Source organism: Drosophila erecta, unplaced genomic scaffold (genome assembly GCF_003286155.1).
Source record: "Drosophila erecta strain 14021-0224.00,06,07 unplaced genomic scaffold, DereRS2 tig00000021-arrow-pilon, whole genome shotgun sequence".
NCBI lineage: Eukaryota > Metazoa > Arthropoda > Insecta > Diptera > Drosophilidae > Drosophila > Drosophila erecta.
Window position 1 is genome coordinate 17,394,353 of NW_020825198.1, and position 21,263 is coordinate 17,415,615.

Consider the following 21,263-nt stretch of genomic DNA (forward strand, 5'->3'; position numbering starts at 1 on the left):
TTCCATTTCCGTTGTGAATTATTCTGCTTGCGGTTATGGGAATATTGTTAATTATTTCAAAAACTGGAATACTGTGTGAATAATTAATACGATGAGATGGAAATATGAGGAGATTCTATGAGTAAACATTTATTTACTCGCATTACTAATAAATATGTATATTTTGTTGTATGTAGGTAAAGAATGTATTAGTTACAAATATTAAAAACCAGTACAATATATTTAATAAAACATAAATCCACCGTGAACTTAGATAGGATTATAGGATATTTTAATGTAATTAGTTAAAACCGCAAAGCCCTTCACTTTGAAGCTCATTTATTTGAATAAACGCGCCTTTGTGCATAAGGTCACACTGACCGATAAGTGAACACTACCTATTATCGAAGTGCCGCATCCCCGATATCGATAACATGTTTTTGTAAAACGTAAACAAAGTAGCCGCAACACGTGCATTTACCTCGTCCTCGTTTATTTTAATAAAAACAGTGCTAATAATGGAATTATTCACTGTAAATAGGTAATTAAAGTGGCATTCCTTAACTACACTGAAATTAATTGAATTACACCCTAGGTATACCGAGGATTTAAAGGAACAAAACGATGGGGTCCAAGGCACCAACAACGAGGATGAAATACTGCAAAAATTGCTTAAAAAGGCTGCGAAACGCAAGAGGAAACATGAAAACATTGAAGTTGTAGAAACATCCATCTCGGAGAAAGAAACCTCAGATGTTAAGGAAGAGGAATCCAAGGAGGAGCGGGTGGAACAACTGGAGAAGCCCCTAGAAGTTGTTGAAGAGCCAGACGTGCCCTCTAATGAGTTTCAAGTTCTTGGCGGCGATGGTTCGGCGGCGAAGAAGAAAAAAGTTGAGATGCAGCTGCCCAATTGGCTGGCGCATCCCACCATCATCGAAGGCGGAAGCCTGCAGCCGGAGGATGAAATACCCGCCTCCGAGGCAATTGACCAGCTCGATTACCTGGAGAAGTACACATGTGAGGCTCTTAAGCAGATGAAGATAAAGCGGCTCTTCCCAGTCCAAAAGCAGGTCATCCCATGGATCCTGGAGGCACACGCTAAGCCACCTCCCTTTCGTCCGCGAGATATTTGTGTATCTGCTCCCACGGGCAGTGGAAAAACCCTGGCCTTCGCCATACCAATTGTCCAGTTGTTATCCCAACGGGTGGAGTGTAAAGTGAGGGCTTTAATCGTCCTTCCTGTGGCAGAGCTGGCCCTGCAGGTTTACCGGGTCATCAGTAAGTTGTGCAGCAAAACGGAGCTGGAGGTCTGCCTTCTATCAAAGCAACATAAACTAGAAGATGAGCAGGAGAAGGTGGTTGAGCAATATAAAGGCAAATACTACTCCAAGGCAGACATTGTGGTGACCACACCAGGTGAGTTAGACAACCCGAGAGGAACCATATAGTTTTCATTAAATATGTGTTCTTATTAAAGGCCGCTTGGTTGAACATCTGCACGCCACTAAAGGGTTCTGCCTGAAGAGTCTTAAATTTCTGGTCATTGACGAGGCCGATCGGATAATGGATGCAGTTTTTCAAAACTGGCTTTACCATCTGGACAGTCATGTAAAGGAGACCACCGACCAGCTGCTGGCCGGCACTCAAGCCCCTCTATGCTATGCAGAACTGCAATCCAGCTTTGGCAAGCAACCACATAAGCTCTTGTTCTCGGCGACCTTGTCTCAAGATCCAGAGAAGCTACAGAACCTGCGACTCTTTCAGCCTCGTCTGTTCACCACTGTGCTTACTATGCCCGTGTTGAAGGATATAACGGAAGGAGAAGCAGATACCGAAGCGCATACAGATCCAGGACAATTTGTGGGCAGATACACAACGCCGGCGGAGTTGACCGAGCAGTACTGTGTAACGGAGCTGCGACTGAAGCCCCTGACTGTTTTTGCCTTGGTGGAAAAGTACAAATGGAAGCGCTTCCTGTGCTTCACAAACAGTTCGGATCAGGCCTCTCGACTTACATTCGTGCTAAAGGTGCTTTTTAAAAAGTATAGCACTATAGTGTCTGAATTGTCGGGAAATCTTTCGGCCAGGGTTCGAAAGGAAAAACTGAAAGACTTTTCTGCTGGCAAAATTAACGGACTGATCTGCTCAGATGCACTTGCGCGTGGTATAGATGTGGCAGATGTAGATGTTGTACTCTCATATGAGACTCCTCGCCACATCACGACATACATTCATCGAGTGGGCCGAACGGCTCGAGCGGGAAGAAAGGGCACCGCTGTCACCTTGCTCACCGAACAAGACATGGCTCTATTCAAGAAAATACTTAGCGATGCGGACAAGGAATTGGGTGAGGAAATCCACGTGTCTCCAGATATTGAGATTCAGCATGCGGTTGATTACAAAGAGGCCTTAGACCACCTTCGCAGGGAAAACGAGAAAAACAAGAACAAGAAGGCGGCCGAGAAGAATCGTGTGGCCACTAAGGCAATGCTCCACAAAAAGCAGGAGGAAACAGCCACAGTTCGTCCACTGACGTTAATGGAAAAGCTGCAAGTAAAAGCGAATCAAATCTTGCTATCATCAAGCAAATCCTCCGAAAGGCAAAATCCCAAGACCAAGGCCAACAAAGCAACCAAACTTCCAAAGGAAACCAAGAAACAAATCATTGCCAAGCAGCGAAAGACCATCGAGAACTAAAATGTGGGTTAACTATATGGAATATGTTGTTTTATTTAGATTATTCAAATATAATATGGTAAAAGTTTTTGTGTATAGCGTGAACGTGTGTATGGGGTCTCCGGGAGCAGCTTCTTATCTCGGGGCGCAAGTGATTCCCCGCAGGTTTTTTACCTCACACTTTGTGTGCATACCCTGCGTATTTCGATATTGTGATGTGTATGACATGACATATGTGTAAATAGTCATTTACCTATTTCGAAATAATTAAATAGAAAGTCGCAACTACTTTTACCTCTTCTTTAGATAACCAATCGTATAAATTACTTTCTTTTAATACTGATGAAGTAGTCATCTTCATGTGCTGCATCCATATTTAGCTAAGAATTTTGTTAGCAATGATCTCAAAACTGTATGTTCGTTATCTTTTGTCCAAAATGCACCATTGTGCAGAACAAATATCCGTTTCCTTGGTGTTTGTGCTTACAATTTAAATACGTTCTTTATTACATGATTTGATTATGATCGGTTGGTGGTTCGGTCGAGCTGTGTTCATAGCCAAATCAGTGTTAAGGGGTATCTAACGCTTCGTTTCCCGTAAAAAATGAAAGTCTTCTATATAAACAGCCGTGCGCGCAGAATTTTATACAATCTTCAATCTGGTAACGATGAACACATCGACGGCAATTACGTGTGTGGCTGCTTTAGTGCTCTGCTCCTTAGGTAATCAGTCAAGCCTGCTCGAACCCAAACCAAATCAGCTAATCATATTCTCTTCCCGACTAGCTCTATCCGCCAATGCCCTGCAGATTGAGCCCCGCAGCAGTTGGGGTGCAGTGCCTGCTCGATCCCCTTCAAGGATATCCGGCGCCGTGGACTATGTGATCATCCACCATTCAGACAACCCCAATGGGTGCTCCACAGCCGAGCAGTGCAAGCGCATGATCAAGAACATCCAGTCGGATCACAAGGGTCGCCGAAATTTCAGCGATATTGGCTATAACTTTATAGTGGCCGGAGATGGAAATGTGTACGAGGGTCGTGGTTTCGGGCTCCAGGGATCACATGCCCCCAACTATAACCGCAAGAGCATTGGCATCGTCTTCATCGGCAATTTCGAACGCAATGCTCCCTCCTCCCAGATGCTCCAGAACGCCAAGGATTTGATCGAGCTGGCCAAGGTGAGGGGATACCTCAAGGATAACTACACGCTGCTCGGTCATCGGCAGACCAAGGCCACTTCCTGCCCGGGTGATGCTCTATACAACGAGATCAAAACGTGGCCGCACTGGAGGCAAAACTAAGTTGTCATATATGTAACTAATGTATAATAAATATTTTAAAATTAATGTGTATCTAAAATTTGTATTTACTTGTAATATGCACAATTATTTACATCCATTTATCTATAGAAAAGAGGTTTTAAGATGTACGTTAGGAACACATTTCTAAGTGAAATTTACATCTTTAATTCGATCACATCAACGTTCGGATGACTTATGGGAACTTAAGGCTTCGGCTGCCAGCGTGGCCACTTTTTGAGCTCGTTCAGAAGATGTCTGCCCGGACAAGCGGTGGCCTTTGTTTGGCAATGACCCACCAGGGAATAGTTGGGCGAAACCTGGCGACGCTGCACGGCGATTCGGATGAGTGTCTGGGCAGCCTGCAGCATTTGCGAAGGAGGTAGTCCAGCTGAAACAGAAACATATTAACGATGGCACAGAGTTTCGATGGGAGGACTTACTCTGGAAGTTGCCAATGAAAGCAATGCCAATGGACTGGCTGTTATAGTGAGGAGCATGCTCCCCGCGGATGCCGAAACCCAAGCCCTCGTAGATCCGACCATCTCCGCCGATCAGGAAGTTATAGCCAATATCCCTGAATTTCCTGCGCATATGATCGGCTCGGATTCGCCTAAGTGCCAGCTGGCACTGTTGCGGATTGAAGCAAGGAGCCGTGACTGTGTGATGGATGATAATCAGTCGAACCGGTACCACGAGCCTTGGCAATCTCGGCGAGAGTGGCACAGGACACCAGGAGCTGCGGGGAACAATCTGGCCCAAGGCCAGAGTCAAACCACATAAAACGAGGGCCAACTGTAGCTTCATGTTTACTTCTTGATGTGTGTGCTCTTTCGGTCACCGATCCGCTTTTATAGTCAAGCGAAATTTCTGGCCGGGAATCTCTATATTTACTCAGATGTTTTGATCAATGGGTTCGATCGGTGTATTACAGCATAATTAAATGGCCAGCCTTTGTCTGGGCACAAATTCCGCTTGCGTCAGCTTTGCCCTCCAAGCTTCGCTGGCTTCTCTTCTTTGGGAATGCAAATCTGCCCTTGGACGAGTCGGTGGCCCAAAGATGGTTGGTCGTCCGTAAAAGGGTGGTTGCATTTGAAAGTCAAATCCGATCTCGGCGTGCTATAAAAGCAACTTGGATGGGTTTCGAATGGACAGTGGCTAGTGATCGAGTGGCCCAGGTAGTTAGCCTCATCATGAAGATCGTGAGTACCCCTGAGGATAAATGTACCTATAGTGTTATCTTAACGTTATATTACTCCAGGTTTTTGCTGCAATGTTGGGCTACTTGCTCCTTGGGTTGGCCCTGTCCCATGCCAGCTGGGCAACTGCCGCAAATGGAGTGATTCCAACGTATCCAGCAACGCATCCAGTGGCCACTGCCATTCCCCGCCTGGTTCCCGTGGCCACCAGCCATCAGTTTGTCACTCGAAACTGGAATCGCGTCATCGTGCCTCCTACCACTGTGGCCACTTATCCGAACACCTACGTCAAGTACACCGGAGGCTATCCGCATCCGTATCCCGCCTACAATTATCCCTATGCCTCCACCTATCCGTACACCTATCCCTACTACTATCCCTCTTATAACGTTGGATATGGCTACAAGGGTGTCTGGTGATCGTTGTATTACGAAATGTGCCACGTACCTATTTTCAATATATTGTGATATTCGATACCAATGAAATTGTATAATATGTTTGTTATTCTGCGGAAATATATGACTAATGTAATCAAAAACTCAATCATCTTATCTCAACTCATTATCTTAAAACCTCTTGGATAGATAGATAGATTGTGCTTAAAGTTTTTCCTTTTTTCTTTAAGTATTTCATTGTGGTATGACTACTAAATTTTCATATTTTTTATAAGGGGAACTCACACCTGTAGACACAGTACTTGGCACGTCATCAAAAAGCTAAAGCAATTATAGTGGTCAACCAACTTGTACTTTTATTTATAAATAACGCAATACGTAAGGCAGAATTTCAAAAACGTTTAAAAGAAAAATGGTGCCGCCACTGCAGAGGCAATGAAACGATTTGGCTGAACGAGTCGGGCGCCAGTGGCAGGAAATGGAGCAGTGGCCAGGATGCGGGCAGGAGCAGTCGGGGCAAAGGCGGCATTAAACTGGTTAAAGTAGTCCAAGCGCTGGCTGCTGGACACGGCCAGAGGAGATCCACCCAAGGGGGCACTCTGAGGATTGACCAAGGGAGCACCAGCAAAGGGAGCAGCAGCATAGGCGGCTGCAAAAGGTGCAGCTAATCCTGGGTAGAGTCCGAAAGGAGATGCCGAAGGAAACAGTGCTGGCTTGGCCGCCACACTGGCCAGCAATCCCAGGGATACAAGAACCAACTGAGGACAGAAGAGAGATAAATCTTACAATCCTGACAATGTCCTTACAAGTCAAGGTATCTGCTAACCATTTGCTGCATTTCCAGGAGATTGCTGCTCTGACAAAGCCCGAAAACTGAATATACATTGGCTTGGAGCACCCAAAGGTTTTATAGTTTTTAGGGTGTAGAAGACCGCAGCGGGCCTGGCTAATTGACGCTCCAAATTCGCAATTCTCAAACACTTGGCTCCAAAAGCGGCCTAAATGGCAGGTGCAACCCATTTGCATACAATCCGATATGGCTTATATGTTGCGACACAGTCGAGTAATCAAGAGTCACCAGCTTGATGTTTTGAAACTTCTCTTCTTGGAATGACTTTTGGTCCAAATAAATAAAACCTCTTTTAATATGCTTCTCACAGTTTAATTAATAGAACAAAATGATGAGACAAAAACCAATTTTTGCATCCCTTACACAAAGAGACTTGACAATAACTATCGTACTCGTATAATTGCATTACATATAAGAATAGTTTGTATGTATAATTATCGTATATTATTTAGCTGCTTGGGAGTTACTTGATCGTTCAGTTTCAGTTGCTTGTTCAGTTACGTATAAATATATAGTTACGTGTATGATTAATGTATAGTCAAATCATAAAACACTTTGCTGCGACATTGCCGTGGAATTAAACTAATTAGTCGTTAGTTAACTATGTAATCAAGCAATCATACAAATTATGCTTGTAGTATGCATAAACATAAACGTACCCTAGGAATATATGTGGTATTGCATGCTAGCACAATGGTTGCACTTTGGATAATTCGATATATGGAGTAGACGACATCTAGCATAGGCAATTAATAGTTGCTTTCGGTTTGCGATCGATTGATGATGCGGGCGGGGCGTGAGTATTTCGTTATTTGACGAGTGGGGAGTAGCTTTAACAAACACTTGTTCTCGTTTAAGTTTTCTCTATGGCTTGGTTGGAATCGACTTCTTCATAAATCTATATATACAATCTGACTTTGAAACAGGATGCGAACTGTGTGATGTTTTGGCTTGGGCAGACCCGGGAGCAAGAGGACCTCTTCAGCCCTCGTTGAGTGTTACGATATTACAGGTTTAATGGCGATTGCGTTGACTAGATATATGTGGCGAATTAAATATCGTATGGTTTTTCGTTTCTCTCTCTCTGTGAGGTCTGCTCCTCCGCCTCCCAATCCGCCTGCTCCTACCACAGCACATCGTAGTCGTACACATGCTCCGAGGACGCAATGATCAGACACTTTACAAAGTCATCTAGGGTGCGCTTGAGTTTCCACTTTTTCGGCTTCCTCAGCAGCTGCTGCAGTGGCTTGGACTTTTGGACCTTTGGCTCATGCCAGGGACTGGTCGATGTGGAGATGGATTTGCTCATCGGCTGATTCGGTTGCTCCTGAAACTGCTGGACTGGCAAGTTGCAGTAAACATGGCGGTTCAAGCTCTGCCGTAGGCTGTGCAGTCGCTGCTGCTGGTAGTAGTGATTGAGATTTGCCAGGAAGGAGAAGTCCGTGTCGTTGACCACATCGATCTCCGCATAGTTGTTGTTATCGGTATCCGGATCCGGTCGCTGCACCGATGCCTTGGCAAACAGTTGGTCAAATCACATGTTTTCGTCGAACTTTGCAAAGTTCGCGTCCTCGCTCCACTGGAACTTGCCGCCCTCGGCGTCATCATTGTGCTGATCCATCGCCTGTTCTTGTTCCGGTGATTTGAAGAACTCGTCATCCTCGAAGGGATCCTCCTGCTTTTTGGCAAATATGTTTACCGACTCGGATTTCTTGATGAGCTCCTGGCGCTGCTGCAGCTTGCTGGTCCGCATATTTTGCTTCCTGCTCATGGCACCTGATGCTCCAGCTCCTGCTGTGCCAGATCCTGCTTGTTCCTTTTCAAAATCAAATGATGCCTTTGCGAAATCATCTTCAAAGGCAGCATCGTCGAACTGGGAGACCTTCACATTATCATCAAATCGCAGTTTCTGCGTAATTGGTGGTGTTGAGGTCGGCGGTGTTTCCATCTCGAACTGCTCCCGCTTTTCGCGATCCGAAAAATCGTTGGAGAAGCGGAACAGGCTCTTTGATCCGCCGTTGTTTGCATTTGCCGAAACTGGACCCGCCGGCGTGGAATTGCAACTGGATGCAGTACCTGCTGGCGCCGGCGGCGGTGAGCTCTGATTGAAATCAGACTCAAATCCATCGTCGAAATTGAACTTGGAACTGGTAACTCCAGCGGAGGACTCACCGCCACTCATCATCAGGCCACCCGGTCCGGTGCTACTAGCATTCGAACGTGGCGTGGGAGTTGGAGTCTGCTCATAACTGTCCACAAAGCCGTAGTCACTGTTAACCACCACACCTCGTGTACGATTCTGGCCAGGAAGCTTCGCCAGCGATGGAGGCTGATGGCGTTCCATTTGCCGACGTTCGGACTCCAACATCCGCTGGTGCATCTCATGTCGCCGACGGTTCAACCTTTCGAACTTATCCTCATCCGTTGGCGGCTCATCATCCACATAGTCCTCATCATCATCGTCGTCGTCATCGTTACGCTGGCCTGGACAGATGTAGTCATAGTTATCCCTAATGCCACGCCCATAGCCTGATCTGGACGGGGCAGAAGTACTTGCGCTGGGAGCACCGACAGTGGCTAGATCCTTGGTACTGCGGGCTCGGGTCTTCTTGCGGAATCTGCGAGTTTAATGTGGTGTTAAATAAAGTAATTACGCAATTTTTCAAAGAACATCCCACTGACCTTCGTTCTTTTTCTCCATCGGAGGGAGTTTGACCCAAAGCTGCCGCTCTGCGACTCTCAGCCAGTCGCCTTTCGGTTTCAGCAGCGCTGGCTGGACGCTTCCAGGACTTCTGACCGGGCAAGGCCGGTTCTGCAATGCGCATAGCATTAATACAAAGGAATCGATATGAATAACCAACTTAAGACACATACCCTCTCCATCCCAGGGGCTGGAGCCGCTGCTCTTGCGCAATCGTTGTGGGCCCGCTGCTGCATTGGAGGGCAACACCACATCACCGCCTATCTGACTAGGACGCTGCAGGCTTCGTACTCCAGATCGCTGCTGGAAGTCCTGCTCCGAGTCCTGCTCGTAATCAATGTCGCCACTTATCCGGAGCTTTCCAGACGTAGTTGTGGGCTTTCGTAAAGAACGGGTCTTCATCTGCTCGCGATCACGTTCACGATCCCTTTCCCTATCTCCACGGTAATCATCGCGACTATCCAAGCTGCCATAAACATCGTTTCCACTACCGAAACTGCGACGACGACGGGTGGCACTTTCATAGGACTCGAGACTCTCCCGATCGAAGGATTTGCGATCGCGCTCCCGATCCCTTTCTCTGTCATACAGATAATCACCACCACCCCTTCCTGGCTTGTAGGCCAACGGGGAACGCCCTCCACGCTCTTCGTAAACATTTTCGTAGTCGAAATCGTAGCTTGGATGAGCATAGTCCCGATACTCTCGGTCGCGATCGCGCTCTCTCTCCCTATCCCTGTGATCTCCGCGGTATTTGCCCCTCAGTTGGCCGCGTTTGTCGTAAATGGGTGGTGGTGGCCCATAGCTCGATCGCTCGTAAGCAGCACGATCGAAGGATCGGAGCCGCGCCTGCTCAATCTCCTGAGGCGACCATGTGTGGTGCGCCGGGTGATGGTACCAGCTGGGAGATTCTGCAAGAACACAAGTATGGTAAACGCTTGGTTTAAAAATCAGATTTATGAAACACGCACCCAATTCAAAGTTATCCCTGCTGCGAGAGAGTCCGTGCTTGAACTTTCGCTGCTGCTGTGGATGTGGTTGCTGATCGCGGCGTGCAACGAATTCCGCATCGTACCTAAAATATTAATGATATAGGGAATTATTATAATTATTACTTTGATAATTATTCAAAGAAGAGGGCTTACTCGTAGTCCTCGTCGCATGAGTTCATACGCCTGGCGTGTCTCATGTAGTATCCATGCCGATCCGTATGTTGAGGGGGTACTTGCATTGGTGGCTGATGGGGATGAGCCATTTGAGCGGCGGCCAGCTGTCGCCGCTTCAGATACTCCGGCGTTTCATCGTCCCAGGGACTTAGATCTCGGGATGAGGAGGAGGTGTGCTGGCGCTCCTTCTTCGCCCAGCGACGCTGTTGCTTTGACCAGCCGTCATCCCGGGGATCCGAGCTGCAAGGCGATTCTACCGTATCCGGTTGCGAAGTGTTGGAGGCAGGCGGTGGTGGTGGCGGTAGTGTTAGCCTGGCCTTACCCTTTGCCTTTGGGGAATCAAAAGTAGCCCAGGATTGCTTTTCCCGATCCTTGTCGCACATCATTTGTTTGGTTGCGGTATCGATCAGTTGGGACACCGCCGACAGCTGCGAGGGCACAGGCGAAGGACCCATGCCTGGTTTCTGAAGAGGAATCGGCGATGTGCTGACATCATTGAATTGCGAGGGCGTGTGCAGGCCGGGAGCCCCACGTGAAGGAGCTGCTGAAGAGGTGGCGGGCGAAACTCTATCCCTTGAGTCCAGAGAGAGATTCGAAATTGCCCGATGCATGAGCTCGTCGATCTCAATGTCATCTTTCGTTCCACCACCGGGAGCTGTTAGGACAGAGAGGAATTTCTGATCCTGTTTTGGAGGCAGAGATTGCTGCTGTTGCACATCCTCTAGAACCGGTGCAGCTGCATCCAGTTGTTGTGTGGACGTGGAAAGCTTTTCATATTGATCCTGACCGCTGACAGGCTCTGCATCCTTCTCATTGCTATCAAGGCTGCTCTCACCACCCGCATCAGCATCCTCGTCCTCGTCATCATCGCCCACCGTCAAAGCGGAAGATGAAGGCTCTGTTGGAAAGCCCCTACTGTCAACCAAACCATGGCGATCGCGGGCATGAGTCTGCACATTCTGATGATCCATAATTTGGCGAAGGTCATGATCCTCATTGAACTCATCACTGAATTCGGGAAAGTCCTGCAACAGATCCTTTTCCTTCTCAGGTTGAGTGCCGGTTGCAATCGCTGGTTTATCAAAGAGATTCTCCACTAGGATAATGTCCCTCAGAGCAGCGTAACGATCTTTGGCCTGGGCCACCACTTCGGTGATTTTTGTGTCGATCTTGGGCGCAGGTTTGACATCTAAGGCATCAATTGGTAGCTCCGCACCCACATTGTTCACCTCCAAGCCCTCTGGAACTTCTTTGGCCTGGCTCTCATCCACTGGCGGTGGTGTTAAATCGCCCATTAGATCCGTTTCCTGCTGTTGCTGCTGAAGCTCCTGATCGATGATCTCGCGAAATACGGCATACCGATCTGCTGAGGGTACTGTAGCAACAACTGGCGATACTGTCGGCAGCGGAGTTGGAGCCTCGTTGAAGTTGGCAAAATTCGCCACAAAGGTGGAATCCGAAGAACCCGAAGGCATTACTGGTTCATCCTCCCCAAAAGTGTCGTCGAACTTGGCCACAAAGGAGGTCTGCTGATCAAAGTTCACCTTAAACACAGCGGCTGTGGATGCTGGCGCAGGAGCTGTATTGGCCGGCGAAGATCTTCTCTCTTGACTGTGTACTTGACTTTTTTCACTGGACAAATATTCTGAGAGATAGGCTGTCAACTGCACCAGAGTCATGGTGCTCAGTTTGCTGGCGGGAACGTTTAGTTTGATAGCCAAGTCATCCATTCCCAGGGTAAGCAATTGAGTTAGGGTGATATCGGGAGCCAAGGCATTGCCAGTGGGAGCTGCTTCCGGGGCCTGGGCCTGCGCCTGAGCTTGAGCCTGCAGTATCTCCGCTTTGTTTTCGTAGATATCCTGCGGTCTGCCTAGCGAAGCCTGCCGTTGAGGTCTCGCGCGAGCCGATGATCCTTGACTGGGAGGCGGCAGCAAGGGCGGTGGAGCTCCTAACGGAGCTAGATAATCATCCTCGGTGTGCCCAGGCTTTCTTGGTCTTCCCGGCCCCGGAAAGCAGCCATCAGAGCGACCCACACGGCGTGATGGCAGTGGAATGGGTGGTGCATCAACGGAGGAGAGAGTCCTTCTGGCCGTGACATTACTGTTCAAATACTCATACCTGCCGGTAGTGGGCGGTGGAGTGGGATTTGCAGATGACGGTCGGATGACCAGGTCGCTGAACTGCTTCTTGGGCGGCAGGGGCGGAGGTTCCGAGTACGGAGTCGAGTCTGGACGCGGCGGTGGCTCCGGAGCAGCCTCTGTTTCACTCAACGAATCACTCTCCTGCAAGCGTCGCATGTTAACACTCGAACCAATATCCGACCCAGATTTGCCAAACGATCTGGACTGACCAAAAAGATGCGGCATCTTCTTGTTGCTTATACTGGAGATCACATCTAGGGGTCCACCACTTGGAACTGCGGAAACAGATGCGGTTGGACGATTCCTCACCGTACTTGGGGGCTGCTGAAGCTGCAACTCCTTCTCTGGTGGCAATTGCACCTGAAGTGGTCCATTGAATACATTCGCTTTTGTCTCCGGTGCCAAATTTGGAATCGAGGGAGCTGGAACCGCCGGCGGAGCCTCGAACTCGAAGGCATCCAGTTTGGCAAAAAGATCGCTCTCCTGGAAGGGATCTGGATCGCTCTTTTTGCGAGTGGGCGAGAACGGATCCGTATCCCTGGGCAGAAGTACAGGATCCGCCGGCGTTTGGGGATTTTCCAGCGAGGTCAGCGTTGGCGGTTCTGTGGTATAATATTGGCCGGTGGGATTAGGTGGATTAATGACATGGCCAAGCAACAGTTTCAGCTCAGCGCTAGGGGTGATCGAATGGGAAATAGATGTGGGTATGGAAATGGGAGCGGGAATCGGATCGGGATTGGGAGCAACCGTGGACAGGAGCTGTCCCAGACTGGCGGCGGTGCTAGCGGTGGATGTTAGTGTGTTAGCCGAGTTCTGGAGCGGATTTCCTGCGGTGCAAGTGCAAACTTTAGAGAGCTGCTTATCCAAGGCGATTTCTAATTGCACAGAGAAAAAACGTCACCAAAAATGATGCACAACCAGTTCATCATGAAAATGGAAATAATTTTTAATTATTTGTTGTTAGGTTGTTATTGATTTTTTTTTCTCTGTGCAAAAGTGGTGTTCGAATTGCGGTTGGTTAGTACCTGCGGTGATGTTAGTAGCTGTGGTGGTGGTTGTGGAGATGGTGGTGCTATCCTCCGGAAAGAGGGCATCCGGCTGACCCAGAGACAGACCCAAGCTGAGACCCGCCTGGCTGCCGGAGCTGAGCTCCTTGAGCAGCTTCTTCGGCGGATTCTTAAGCTCTTGGAAGAAGTATTTCCTATCGACATACGGCCTGGTGCGTCCTGTGCCTAGCGGATCCAAATCCGTGAACGCATCTGAACAATGGAACAGAAGGGATCAGGAAACCGACAGGGATAACCAGCAATGAGAGCAGCTCCAAACGGAGACCCCGATTCGCAGGAGAAAATCTCAAAGAGCTCAGAAGAAAAGGAATATAGCTTAAATCTTCGATGAGTCCGAAGATATCAAAAATCCCTATTTGAAAGATATTTAAGTTAATTTTTTGTGTACTAAGAATGAGACCTTTACTAACCAAAACCATAAATAAATTACTATTATTAAAAAAATTAAGAAACTAAAAATGTTAAATGGATTGGGAAAGAAGAGGCCTTATAATCACATGAGACAAAAATAAAAACCTTAATATTATTAAGACGTTTTTAAAAACCATACAAAATATATGTTTAGTCATTTAGGACTTTCTTTACACAGACATTGTATAATTTTCATGTCACCGCACATATTACTGTAACTTTACTAATTATTATTTTACAGGTTTTGTATAATTACACACGAAACGAAATTCTGTTAAAGTTTTACCCCCGGAGATTCCATTCAGTTCAATTAGTTTGACCCACGAAGGCCAATTGTTCCCTTGCAGGGCGGACACATCTAGTTCCACTGACCATTCCCCACACGATCACAGACAGCTCTTTATCGCTTTAATGAAGATGACAAAGCGACCAAATTCCACACAAGACGCGACAACTTCACTGATGAGGAGAAGGAGGAGCGATGATCTTTTCAACTCACCCAATGACAGCATGATCGAGCTCTGCTCCTCATTTCCCGATGACGTACTTAAGCCGATATCTAGATCGGCAAGAGGTCCAGATCCTACAGCAACCTCCGACAGTTGTTGGGTGGGAGTGGCCGTGGATTCGCTGGAGGCCAGCGGGGCCATGGCCAAAACCGAACCCAATCCACTGTTGCTCACCACTTTGGAAGTGTCAAATACATCATTTTGTTGGTCCAGTTCCTGCAGCCAGTTGTCATCGTCGTTATCTGCAGCATGGAGGCCTGCGGTGGCTGAGCCTTGGGAGCTATTAGTACCAGGAGGTGGGGAAAGCATAGCATCCAAACTGGTCACCGCATCAGGCGTTTTGTTAGGCGGCTTGTGCCTGTTGCGTCCCGAATCAGGTGGCGGTGGCAGGATGCTATAGGAGGGCACATAGATAAATGAGTCTCCGAAAGGATCGTCCTCGCTGGCGGATTTCGCTAAAGATGGATGGCCAGCACCACCAGTGCTGGTGGTGGTGGGCTCGTTTGGCGTTATCCGTTCCATTTGACTGATTCCCCGCTGAAGCGAAGTTAGCTCCTGCTCTAAGTCCACCAGATCGGCTACAGATTCCGGGGAGACCTGTAAAATAGGATGTTGATATAAAAAATGTGCTTTTTACATATGATGAATAACATATTTGATTAAATAACATACCTCTTTGGCCGCCGATCCGGATGCCTTGGCCACGTCAAGACTTACGCCAAGCCTGCTTGTTCCATTCGTGGTGCTAAGACTACTGCCCAGCAGGGTGAGGGCATGGCCAGAAGAGATTCCTCCGCTGGCTAAATCCGAATGGCCCAGACCCATGCCGCCCAGGCCGGCGGACTTCAGCGACGACAGGGAGGCCAGCTGGCTGGAGTGGTCGTGCAGGGACTTTCCCTGGATCTGCTGGCGCGCCATCTCAATCTCCTTCTTCTTTAGCTCAAAAACTACCTGAAAGAGATCGCGCATGGCCAGCACCACCTGGCTGGCCGCCTTGTCCGTCTTAATGCCGAAGAACCGGTGACCACTGTCCGGCGATCCGAAGATATAACCAAATGCCCTCGAATCCGTCATATCCTGGGCTATGAAGGAGATCTTATGCACTGGATGATGGTACAGGGAGTCCCCCGTTTTTTCATCCCTCAGCCGCAGGCCATCGATGGTCACATGAATGGTTATCCGCTGCTTGTGCTCTCCAGCCGCCCGGATGGCCATCTTGAGATCCTGCAGCGCTTCCTGGCACATCCGATCGCCTCGGGCCTCGCCCACCTTAAATTTGGAAAGATACCAATGTTAGATACTGACAAGCATTCTATAGGTAAGCTTTACCTCCAGAATGCCGATGAGCTTTGCCTTGAACTGAACGCCATCGCCGAAAAAGCGTCCCGGATCATTGCGATCTGAAAAAAGGGCAATATTCGAATGAGTCTTTGTGTTTGTTAAGGTGTGTATTCGGATCATTTTTGTTTGGCGAAAATGTTTTACAGAGTGCAGTGGTCACTCGTCTGTTTTGGAAGCCGTGGGATTTGGGGTGTGGCTGATTTATTTTGAGAGAACCCACATCTTAATACCCTTTTATTTAGCGCTGCCATCAATTTTGGATACATTTTAGAAATGAAAAAGGCGTAGGAATCAGATGTAAAATTAAATTAAACCATCAAGCTCAAAATTTAAACGAAAATACTTTAAAATTTGCATTATTAAATAAAATGCCAAGACAGAGAAATTACTCATTATCTTATTAAAAGGAAGTATGTATATTGAACAATTAATCTTTTGTTGACTTTTAAGCATTCTATACAAATATTAGTTTAATGAAGTGAATAATCGTCATACAAACATTTCAAATGATTCATTTTTCAAATGTCCAAATAATTATGTTCTTGAATGAACACTTTGTTTGCCCCTCTGGATCATCCAATATTAAAAATGATTTTTCGATGAATGCCGATTTTATATTGACCTTAATTTTTGCCTATTAAAATATATGAAATTTTTTAAGGAAATCATTAATGTGTTTAGGAAAAACACATTTAAAATCTTATCGTTTATGGTTTTAATTAAATTTTTGCATTCTGTTTCGTTTTGTAATTTATTCACTGGAAGAATTAAATGGTTATTGCGTACTAAAACAGTTTTAAACACCATAAAAGGATTTAAGTTTTTTTTAAACATGTACACTTGAAAACTCCTTCCGATCAACTAAATCTTGTTTTTTGAAGAGCTCGAATCATTGAATATCAACATTTGTTATATCAATTAATCTCAATCTGTTATAGTGATAGGACAGTATTGTGCACTAAAACCCCCTTCCATTCACAGATCGTGAGTTATTCTTTATACATACATATGTATATAGCTTTGACCTATCAGCACAATCAAAAATAATTAAGCGAGCAACAAAATCTTAAAGTCCACGTTTAAAAAATATTCACTGTGATCTTCGCATGTGCTGTGACATGCATTTTGTTTGAGGTTTCACACTGCGGAGAGATCACTGTGTTTGTTTGTGATTTGTGTATTTGCTTAGTTTGTTTTCGCTAACGTTTTGCGTAATTCGTTTCCTCTGACGCGCCGCTGCCGCCGCCAAAAGTGCTGGCCAGCGAGAGATTGGAGGAGGCTGTGGACAACTTGGCCACCAGGGATTTGACCATGTTTCGCCCGGCCCGAAGTCTCAGTGGGTACTGCTCCTGCTCATTTTATTGGGAAAACGCTGGCTGGAAAAGCTCTGGAACTCTGGTCACCGAAGTGTCAACAAAATCAGTGTCGCATTCCGGGCCTCTCTGTTGTGTGTATGTGTGTTGAAATTTCCATTGGGACGCGGACGATGAGGTGGGGGTGGTGGTGGCGGAGGTGGCACACAATGGAGGACAAACAATACATAAATTCCACAATGATTTTTCGCGACGCTATAGATTTAATTAAATTCTAGCGGAGAACGTTGCGCGATCATGGAATGAATAAAAACGAATGAGAGCGTGGAAACGATGCTGACGCTCTCACAGTGTCTCTCTTTTTTGGCTGGACTGGATTGTCGCAGTTTGTTCAATTGAAATAACAAACAAAAACACACATGCACACTTTCATGTACTCGCACAGAATTCACTCTATTATTTAGTGGCGAAAATAAAGTACAGAAAACGCGTAGCTCTCTCGGCCATTGTTGATCTTTTTTGGGAAAACTGCAACACCTGCGACGCCGGCGCAGCAGCTGCTATTCGATTGAAAGATGCTGTCTAAGTCACCTATCGATAGGCCGTGTCTAGCGGCGAATCAAAGGATCGATAAATTTTATATATCGGAATTTGAAAAACTAGCTTTGGAAAGAATTAACCTAAAACTAGTTTCTACTTAAAAATTATACTTGTATAAATTTAGTTGTCTGTGGTGATAAGCATGGTAGCTAGCTTTAGAAGCTAACAATAGAAAATACTAAAATCGTATTACCCAGATAACAGAAGTCGAGGGAGATGCAGAAATGAAGGTAGGGAAGTTGACTCACAAAATATTTACCGCCTAGAACTTTTTTCTATAACTTTATCTAGCGGTACATATCTTGTCAGACAAATAACAAAAATGTGTACAGTAGCCAACCAAGGGAAATTGCTAACTTTTGCTGCACAAAATCCATTTTCCTTAAGTCAGAAAATCAATAGACAGAAAAACAAAACTTAATTTTTAATTAATATAAAAGTTATTAGCTTTAGCTGACGACTAGACCACAAGTGTGGTTTGATATGTGCCGGTGCTGGAGGCGGCATAATATATTTAAACAAGAACAACGTTCTATAAATAAATTTGTCCTGTACCGTCTTGTATGGATGTATCCGATGTATGGATGTGAGTACTCAAATACTCAAGTACTCATACTCAAATAAAAAAAAACGATACTAAGCAAAATCCCACAATATCCCACAAGAATAATAACTTAATGGACTTTATAGGTGGGAAAAGGGCCATGTTATGATGTTATTTTTATAACTTACATTTACAAGGACTCGTTTTCTTGCGCAGCGTCTGCATTTTGCTCAGAAAAAGCTGATTGGCATTCGTGTAGTAATTCCTTTGGCCGCGTATAATGTTGCGAATAATGATTGAGCCTTAGAGAGCTTTAATTATTTATGGTTTCTTAGATTTCCTTCGTTGTTTTATTGCTAAGTGCTTTTTGTGATTTGTTTACACTTGTTTCGCTGTTCGCGTCTTCTGTCTTTTTTGCACTCCCCCACTTCCTTGCCGTCAGCGTTTTGTTGTTGCTATTGTGCCAGTCGGTCGATAGAACACACCGGCATTTGTCTCACTCACACTTGCACGCGTTCACACGCACACGGCACGGATTATCGATTTTCCAAGGGGGGCATCTGTGTGCGTGTTTACTTCCACTTTGCCTACTTTAGGGCGTTGTGGGGGGTGGGAAAGGGATGTAGCTACGCCTTTCATTATGCAGCGGTAAACTATATAATTTCTATGAACAGCTTTTCGTTGTTTGATCTTTTTCCGTTTTAATATTGCACAACACTCGCAGCTCTCTTTGTCTGGCAGCGGAAAAAAAAGTGAAGCACAAAGAAATGGGTGACACACACGACTCTTTCCGACTCTTTAAGCATATATTTACACACTGATTTTGATTTTCTTCCTGCTTTGCGTGTATTTGGCCTTTGGTGTAGCCCAATTTTCATGGGTTTTTAGCTTAGTTTGGGTCCTACGTCCTGGGAGCTGCAGGATATGGACACACACCGAAAATTCGATAGTAAAACTCCAAGGATTCGGGGGTGTTGGGTCGAGTACCGCGGGCACCCTGTGCGGCAGCCGGTACAGCGGCTATCGGTCTATCGATGACAGCCGATAGATCTTTGCTCGTACTTGCGGTAAAAACTATTGTCTCTTTTTACAAATAAATTAAATTTATCACTTCAACTGTGGGACAATATAAATACATAAACATTAATGTACAAAGATTCTATAGCAAACGTACTCACATGGCTAGCTATCAAAATAAAACGTTTTTATGACAAGCATACAACTCTTATAGCCGTTATTTTACATCATTTTATCAAGACTCTTGATATTTTTATGCACAAAAACTACATAAAACTAATATGGAATCGCGTGCTTTAATATTAAAAAAAAGACAAGAGACAAAAGACTTTTTTATAGTTCTTGTTCAAATTAAGATTTAAATTGCTGATTTTATCCGTTTTAATTCGAGTTTTCGCTCATTGTTGTAAATTTTGTTGGCTTATTCAGCAATTCACGAGACGGTCGCATTCTAAAGCAATATCTCCACGAAACAGTGGCGCCAGTGCGGCTGAAACGGGAACACAAAAACATAGCAAGACATCGAAAAATATTGCACCAAAACCCCGCAACGGTCACTTTGCTCGCAGTCTGCTGCGGTCACTCTATTTGAACGGAACGAATTATTTATCGCGGATTGTCGCGTTGTTTCGTTTGTGTCGCGCCTCAATCAAATTCACCTTAAAAATTAACACTCAAATAGTAGATTACTAATTCTGTGCGGTGTTATCAAAAATAACGGGATTAATTCGTTACGAACGCCTACGCCAGTCGCTCTTCCTCTTTTTCTACTGCGCGCGTCGCTTATTTTTACCTGCAGCGCAGTCGCGACAGCTGAAAATTAATAAAACGAAGAGAAAAAGTGTAAATTGGTTCACAAAAATACAAAAAAAAGTCCATGCGATCGATCGCCAGTTGTTGTATATATCAACAACAACAAAGCAAACCAGTTATTAGATGTTTTTGTGAATAGTGTAAATCAAATTCTCGGCTCATACCTGCACACACAACAAATACATTCCCGTAGTTCCTATTCAGATCCGATCAGGTTCTCCGACTCGCAGATCATAAGAAAATATGCAAAATTAAGCGGAGAGGAAATCGTGGAGTGCGGATAGTGTCGTCCAAGCGGGGAAAATAATAATAGTTAACAGTAATATCCTGTTGTGTAAATAAAAGGCTTATACATACATACACACACACTCGCAGAAGTAACAAAGGAGGAAAAAGCGGCAAGATGAATAAAACCTGTGCCCGTTGCCAAAAGGTGGTTTACCCCATCGAGGAGCTCAAGTGCCTGGACAAAGTGAGTTACATTCCCTATATCCTATTCATCCTATTCAGATTCTATAATGTTCGTGGTGGCTCCTTTTTCTGTTTTAAGCCGCTCTTTCGTGCACTTGTTGCGGTCGCTAGAGCGAGACGGCTAGCTGGCACATGGCCGTGGGTTCTGCTCTCCCGCTCCCTCCCATGATTTTATCCCTTCCCCCATTGATCATGCGTGCCTTTTTTTGTTGCTCTGCTTCTTCGGTGTTTATTATCCTATGCTTAATAACCGCAAAAGTTGTTTGGCTGCCTTTCCATTCGCTTCGCGGAATTCAAATATTTACTCGAAAATAACGGCACAGCTTTGCGCGCGTCTGTGTGTGGGTGTAATGACACTATTGCACTGAGAAAAAGCACAAGATCGCTCTGCCAATACTATTTACAATAGCTTCAATAAAAAGTTTACATATTGTCCGACCAAAACTGGGTATTAAGGTTACGTACATATGTACATTTGAGATCCAGTTTGCTTTAAATGTAATTACGTTTGTCAAAAGTACAAATTAGAAAATAGATCGTATAATTTTAATAATATAGTTATTTATTTCTTCAACAACAACAACAGAAACAATTTATTATTATTTTTATGACTTGATAAAATTACATGTAATATAATCTTCTACACACTACATTTATGTATAATTTCTATTTCCAAACGTTTGATTATAAGTTGAATATGATTGACACATCTGATTAGTTCAGTATTTATGCTCAGTGTTGCGCGGGTGGCGACAACAACAGAAATTAC

The 21,263-nt window shown here is 45.5% G+C and overlaps 8 protein-coding genes across 15 annotated transcripts in view; 5 read left to right on the forward strand and 3 right to left on the reverse strand.

Moving 5' to 3' along the window:
• Window positions 1-381: 381 nt before the first annotated feature.
• Window positions 382-2,763, forward strand: LOC6544017 (probable ATP-dependent RNA helicase Dbp73D). The gene is made up of 3 exons (XM_001972981.3): window positions 382-520; window positions 575-1,395; window positions 1,457-2,763. The coding sequence occupies exons 1-3, from the start codon at window positions 498-500 to the stop codon at window positions 2,674-2,676; spliced, it is 2,064 nt and encodes a 687-aa protein (XP_001973017.1). The 5' UTR covers window positions 382-497; the 3' UTR covers window positions 2,677-2,763.
• Window positions 2,764-3,050: 287 nt separating this feature from the next.
• Window positions 3,051-4,004, forward strand: LOC6544018 (peptidoglycan-recognition protein SB1). Its single transcript, XM_001972982.3, has 2 exons — window positions 3,051-3,378; window positions 3,442-4,004. Exons 1-2 carry the CDS (start codon window positions 3,324-3,326, stop codon window positions 3,957-3,959), a joined length of 573 nt encoding a protein of 190 aa, XP_001973018.1. The 5' UTR covers window positions 3,051-3,323; the 3' UTR covers window positions 3,960-4,004.
• A 6-nt stretch (window positions 4,005-4,010) lies between these two features.
• LOC6544019 (peptidoglycan-recognition protein SB2) lies at window positions 4,011-4,779 on the reverse strand. 2 transcript variants are annotated; one of them, XM_001972983.3, is made up of 2 exons: window positions 4,400-4,779; window positions 4,011-4,347 (listed from the first exon to the last, which is right to left on the reverse strand). In XM_001972983.3, exons 1-2 carry the CDS (start codon window positions 4,761-4,763, stop codon window positions 4,163-4,165), a joined length of 549 nt encoding a protein of 182 aa, XP_001973019.1. In that variant the 5' UTR covers window positions 4,764-4,779; the 3' UTR covers window positions 4,011-4,162. The 2 variants fall into 2 exon arrangements, with proteins under 2 accessions (XP_001973019.1, XP_026832682.1); XM_026976881.1 differs by having other exon boundaries at window positions 4,044-4,347; window positions 4,396-4,779.
• A 331-nt stretch (window positions 4,780-5,110) lies between these two features.
• LOC6544020 lies at window positions 5,111-5,693 on the forward strand. Its single transcript, XM_001972984.3, has 2 exons — window positions 5,111-5,158; window positions 5,218-5,693. The coding sequence occupies exons 1-2, from the start codon at window positions 5,150-5,152 to the stop codon at window positions 5,572-5,574; spliced, it is 366 nt and encodes a 121-aa protein (XP_001973020.1). The 5' UTR covers window positions 5,111-5,149; the 3' UTR covers window positions 5,575-5,693.
• Window positions 5,694-5,951: 258 nt separating this feature from the next.
• LOC6544021 lies at window positions 5,952-6,398 on the reverse strand. The gene is made up of 2 exons (XM_001972985.2): window positions 6,377-6,398; window positions 5,952-6,308 (listed from the first exon to the last, which is right to left on the reverse strand). Exons 1-2 carry the CDS (start codon window positions 6,386-6,388, stop codon window positions 5,952-5,954), a joined length of 369 nt encoding a protein of 122 aa, XP_001973021.1. The 5' UTR covers window positions 6,389-6,398.
• A 292-nt stretch (window positions 6,399-6,690) lies between these two features.
• Window positions 6,691-19,256, reverse strand: LOC6544022 (protein disabled). Of its 5 annotated transcripts, none has more exons than XM_026977480.1 (10): window positions 18,382-19,256; window positions 15,725-15,795; window positions 15,068-15,664; window positions 14,386-14,992; window positions 13,434-13,667; window positions 10,247-13,235; window positions 10,073-10,176; window positions 9,275-10,012; window positions 9,083-9,212; window positions 6,691-9,018 (listed from the first exon to the last, which is right to left on the reverse strand). In XM_026977480.1, the coding sequence occupies exons 1-10, from the start codon at window positions 18,416-18,418 to the stop codon at window positions 7,935-7,937; spliced, it is 6,591 nt and encodes a 2,196-aa protein (XP_026833281.1). In that variant the 5' UTR covers window positions 18,419-19,256; the 3' UTR covers window positions 6,691-7,934. The 5 variants fall into 5 exon arrangements, with proteins under 5 accessions (XP_026833281.1, XP_026833282.1, XP_001973022.3 ...); XM_026977481.1 differs by lacking the exon at window positions 18,382-19,256 and adding an exon at window positions 16,941-17,653 and having other exon boundaries at window positions 10,247-13,010; XM_001972986.3 differs by lacking the exon at window positions 18,382-19,256 and adding an exon at window positions 16,941-17,653.
• Window positions 19,257-19,771: 515 nt separating this feature from the next.
• The window catches only part of LOC6543933 (LIM and SH3 domain protein Lasp), a 28,482-nt gene continuing 26,990 nt past the window's right edge, over window positions 19,772-21,263 (forward strand). For all 3 annotated transcript variants that reach the window (XM_015158540.2, XM_001972987.3, XM_015158539.2), the window contains exon 1: window positions 19,772-20,495. In XM_015158540.2, coding sequence (XP_015014026.1) covers window positions 20,427-20,495 — 69 coding nt within the window. In that variant the 5' untranslated portion in view covers window positions 19,772-20,426. The remainder of the gene's footprint in view (window positions 20,496-21,263) is intronic.
• The window catches only part of LOC6543935, a 28,482-nt gene continuing 26,990 nt past the window's right edge, over window positions 19,772-21,263 (forward strand). The window contains exon 1 of the mRNA XM_026977484.1: window positions 19,772-20,495. The gene's annotated coding sequence lies outside the window, so the exon portion shown is untranslated. The remainder of the gene's footprint in view (window positions 20,496-21,263) is intronic.

Bases quoted from the DNA above. Each gene is read 5' to 3' on its own strand.
- LOC6544022 (XM_001972986.3), bottom strand. From the start codon at position 17,049: ATGGTCAAATCCCTGGTGGCCAAGTTGTCCACAGCCTCCTCCAATCTC. The intron at 9,213-9,274 runs GTATGTGTCTTA...TGCGCATTGCAG, and splicing joins CAGCCCCTGGGATGGAGAGG to AACCGGCCTTGCCCGGTCAG. The intron at 9,019-9,082 runs GTCAGTGGGATG...TTAAACTCGCAG, and splicing joins GATGGAGAAAAAGAACGAAG to ATTCCGCAAGAAGACCCGAG.
- LOC6544018 (XM_001972982.3), top strand. From the start codon at position 3,324: ATGAACACATCGACGGCAATTACGTGTGTGGCTGCTTTAGTGCTCTGC. The intron at 3,379-3,441 runs GTAATCAGTCAA...CTTCCCGACTAG, and splicing joins TTTAGTGCTCTGCTCCTTAG to CTCTATCCGCCAATGCCCTG.
- LOC6544017 (XM_001972981.3), top strand. From the start codon at position 498: ATGGAATTATTCACTGTAAATAG. The intron at 521-574 runs GTAATTAAAGTG...ATTACACCCTAG, and splicing joins GAATTATTCACTGTAAATAG to GTATACCGAGGATTTAAAGG. The intron at 1,396-1,456 runs GTGAGTTAGACA...TTCTTATTAAAG, and splicing joins CATTGTGGTGACCACACCAG to GCCGCTTGGTTGAACATCTG.
- LOC6544019 (XM_026976881.1), bottom strand. From the start codon at position 4,763: ATGAAGCTACAGTTGGCCCTCGTTTTATGTGGTTTGACTCTGGCCTTG. The intron at 4,348-4,395 runs GTCCTCCCATCG...TTTCTGTTTCAG, and splicing joins ATTGGCAACTTCCAGAGTAA to CTGGACTACCTCCTTCGCAA.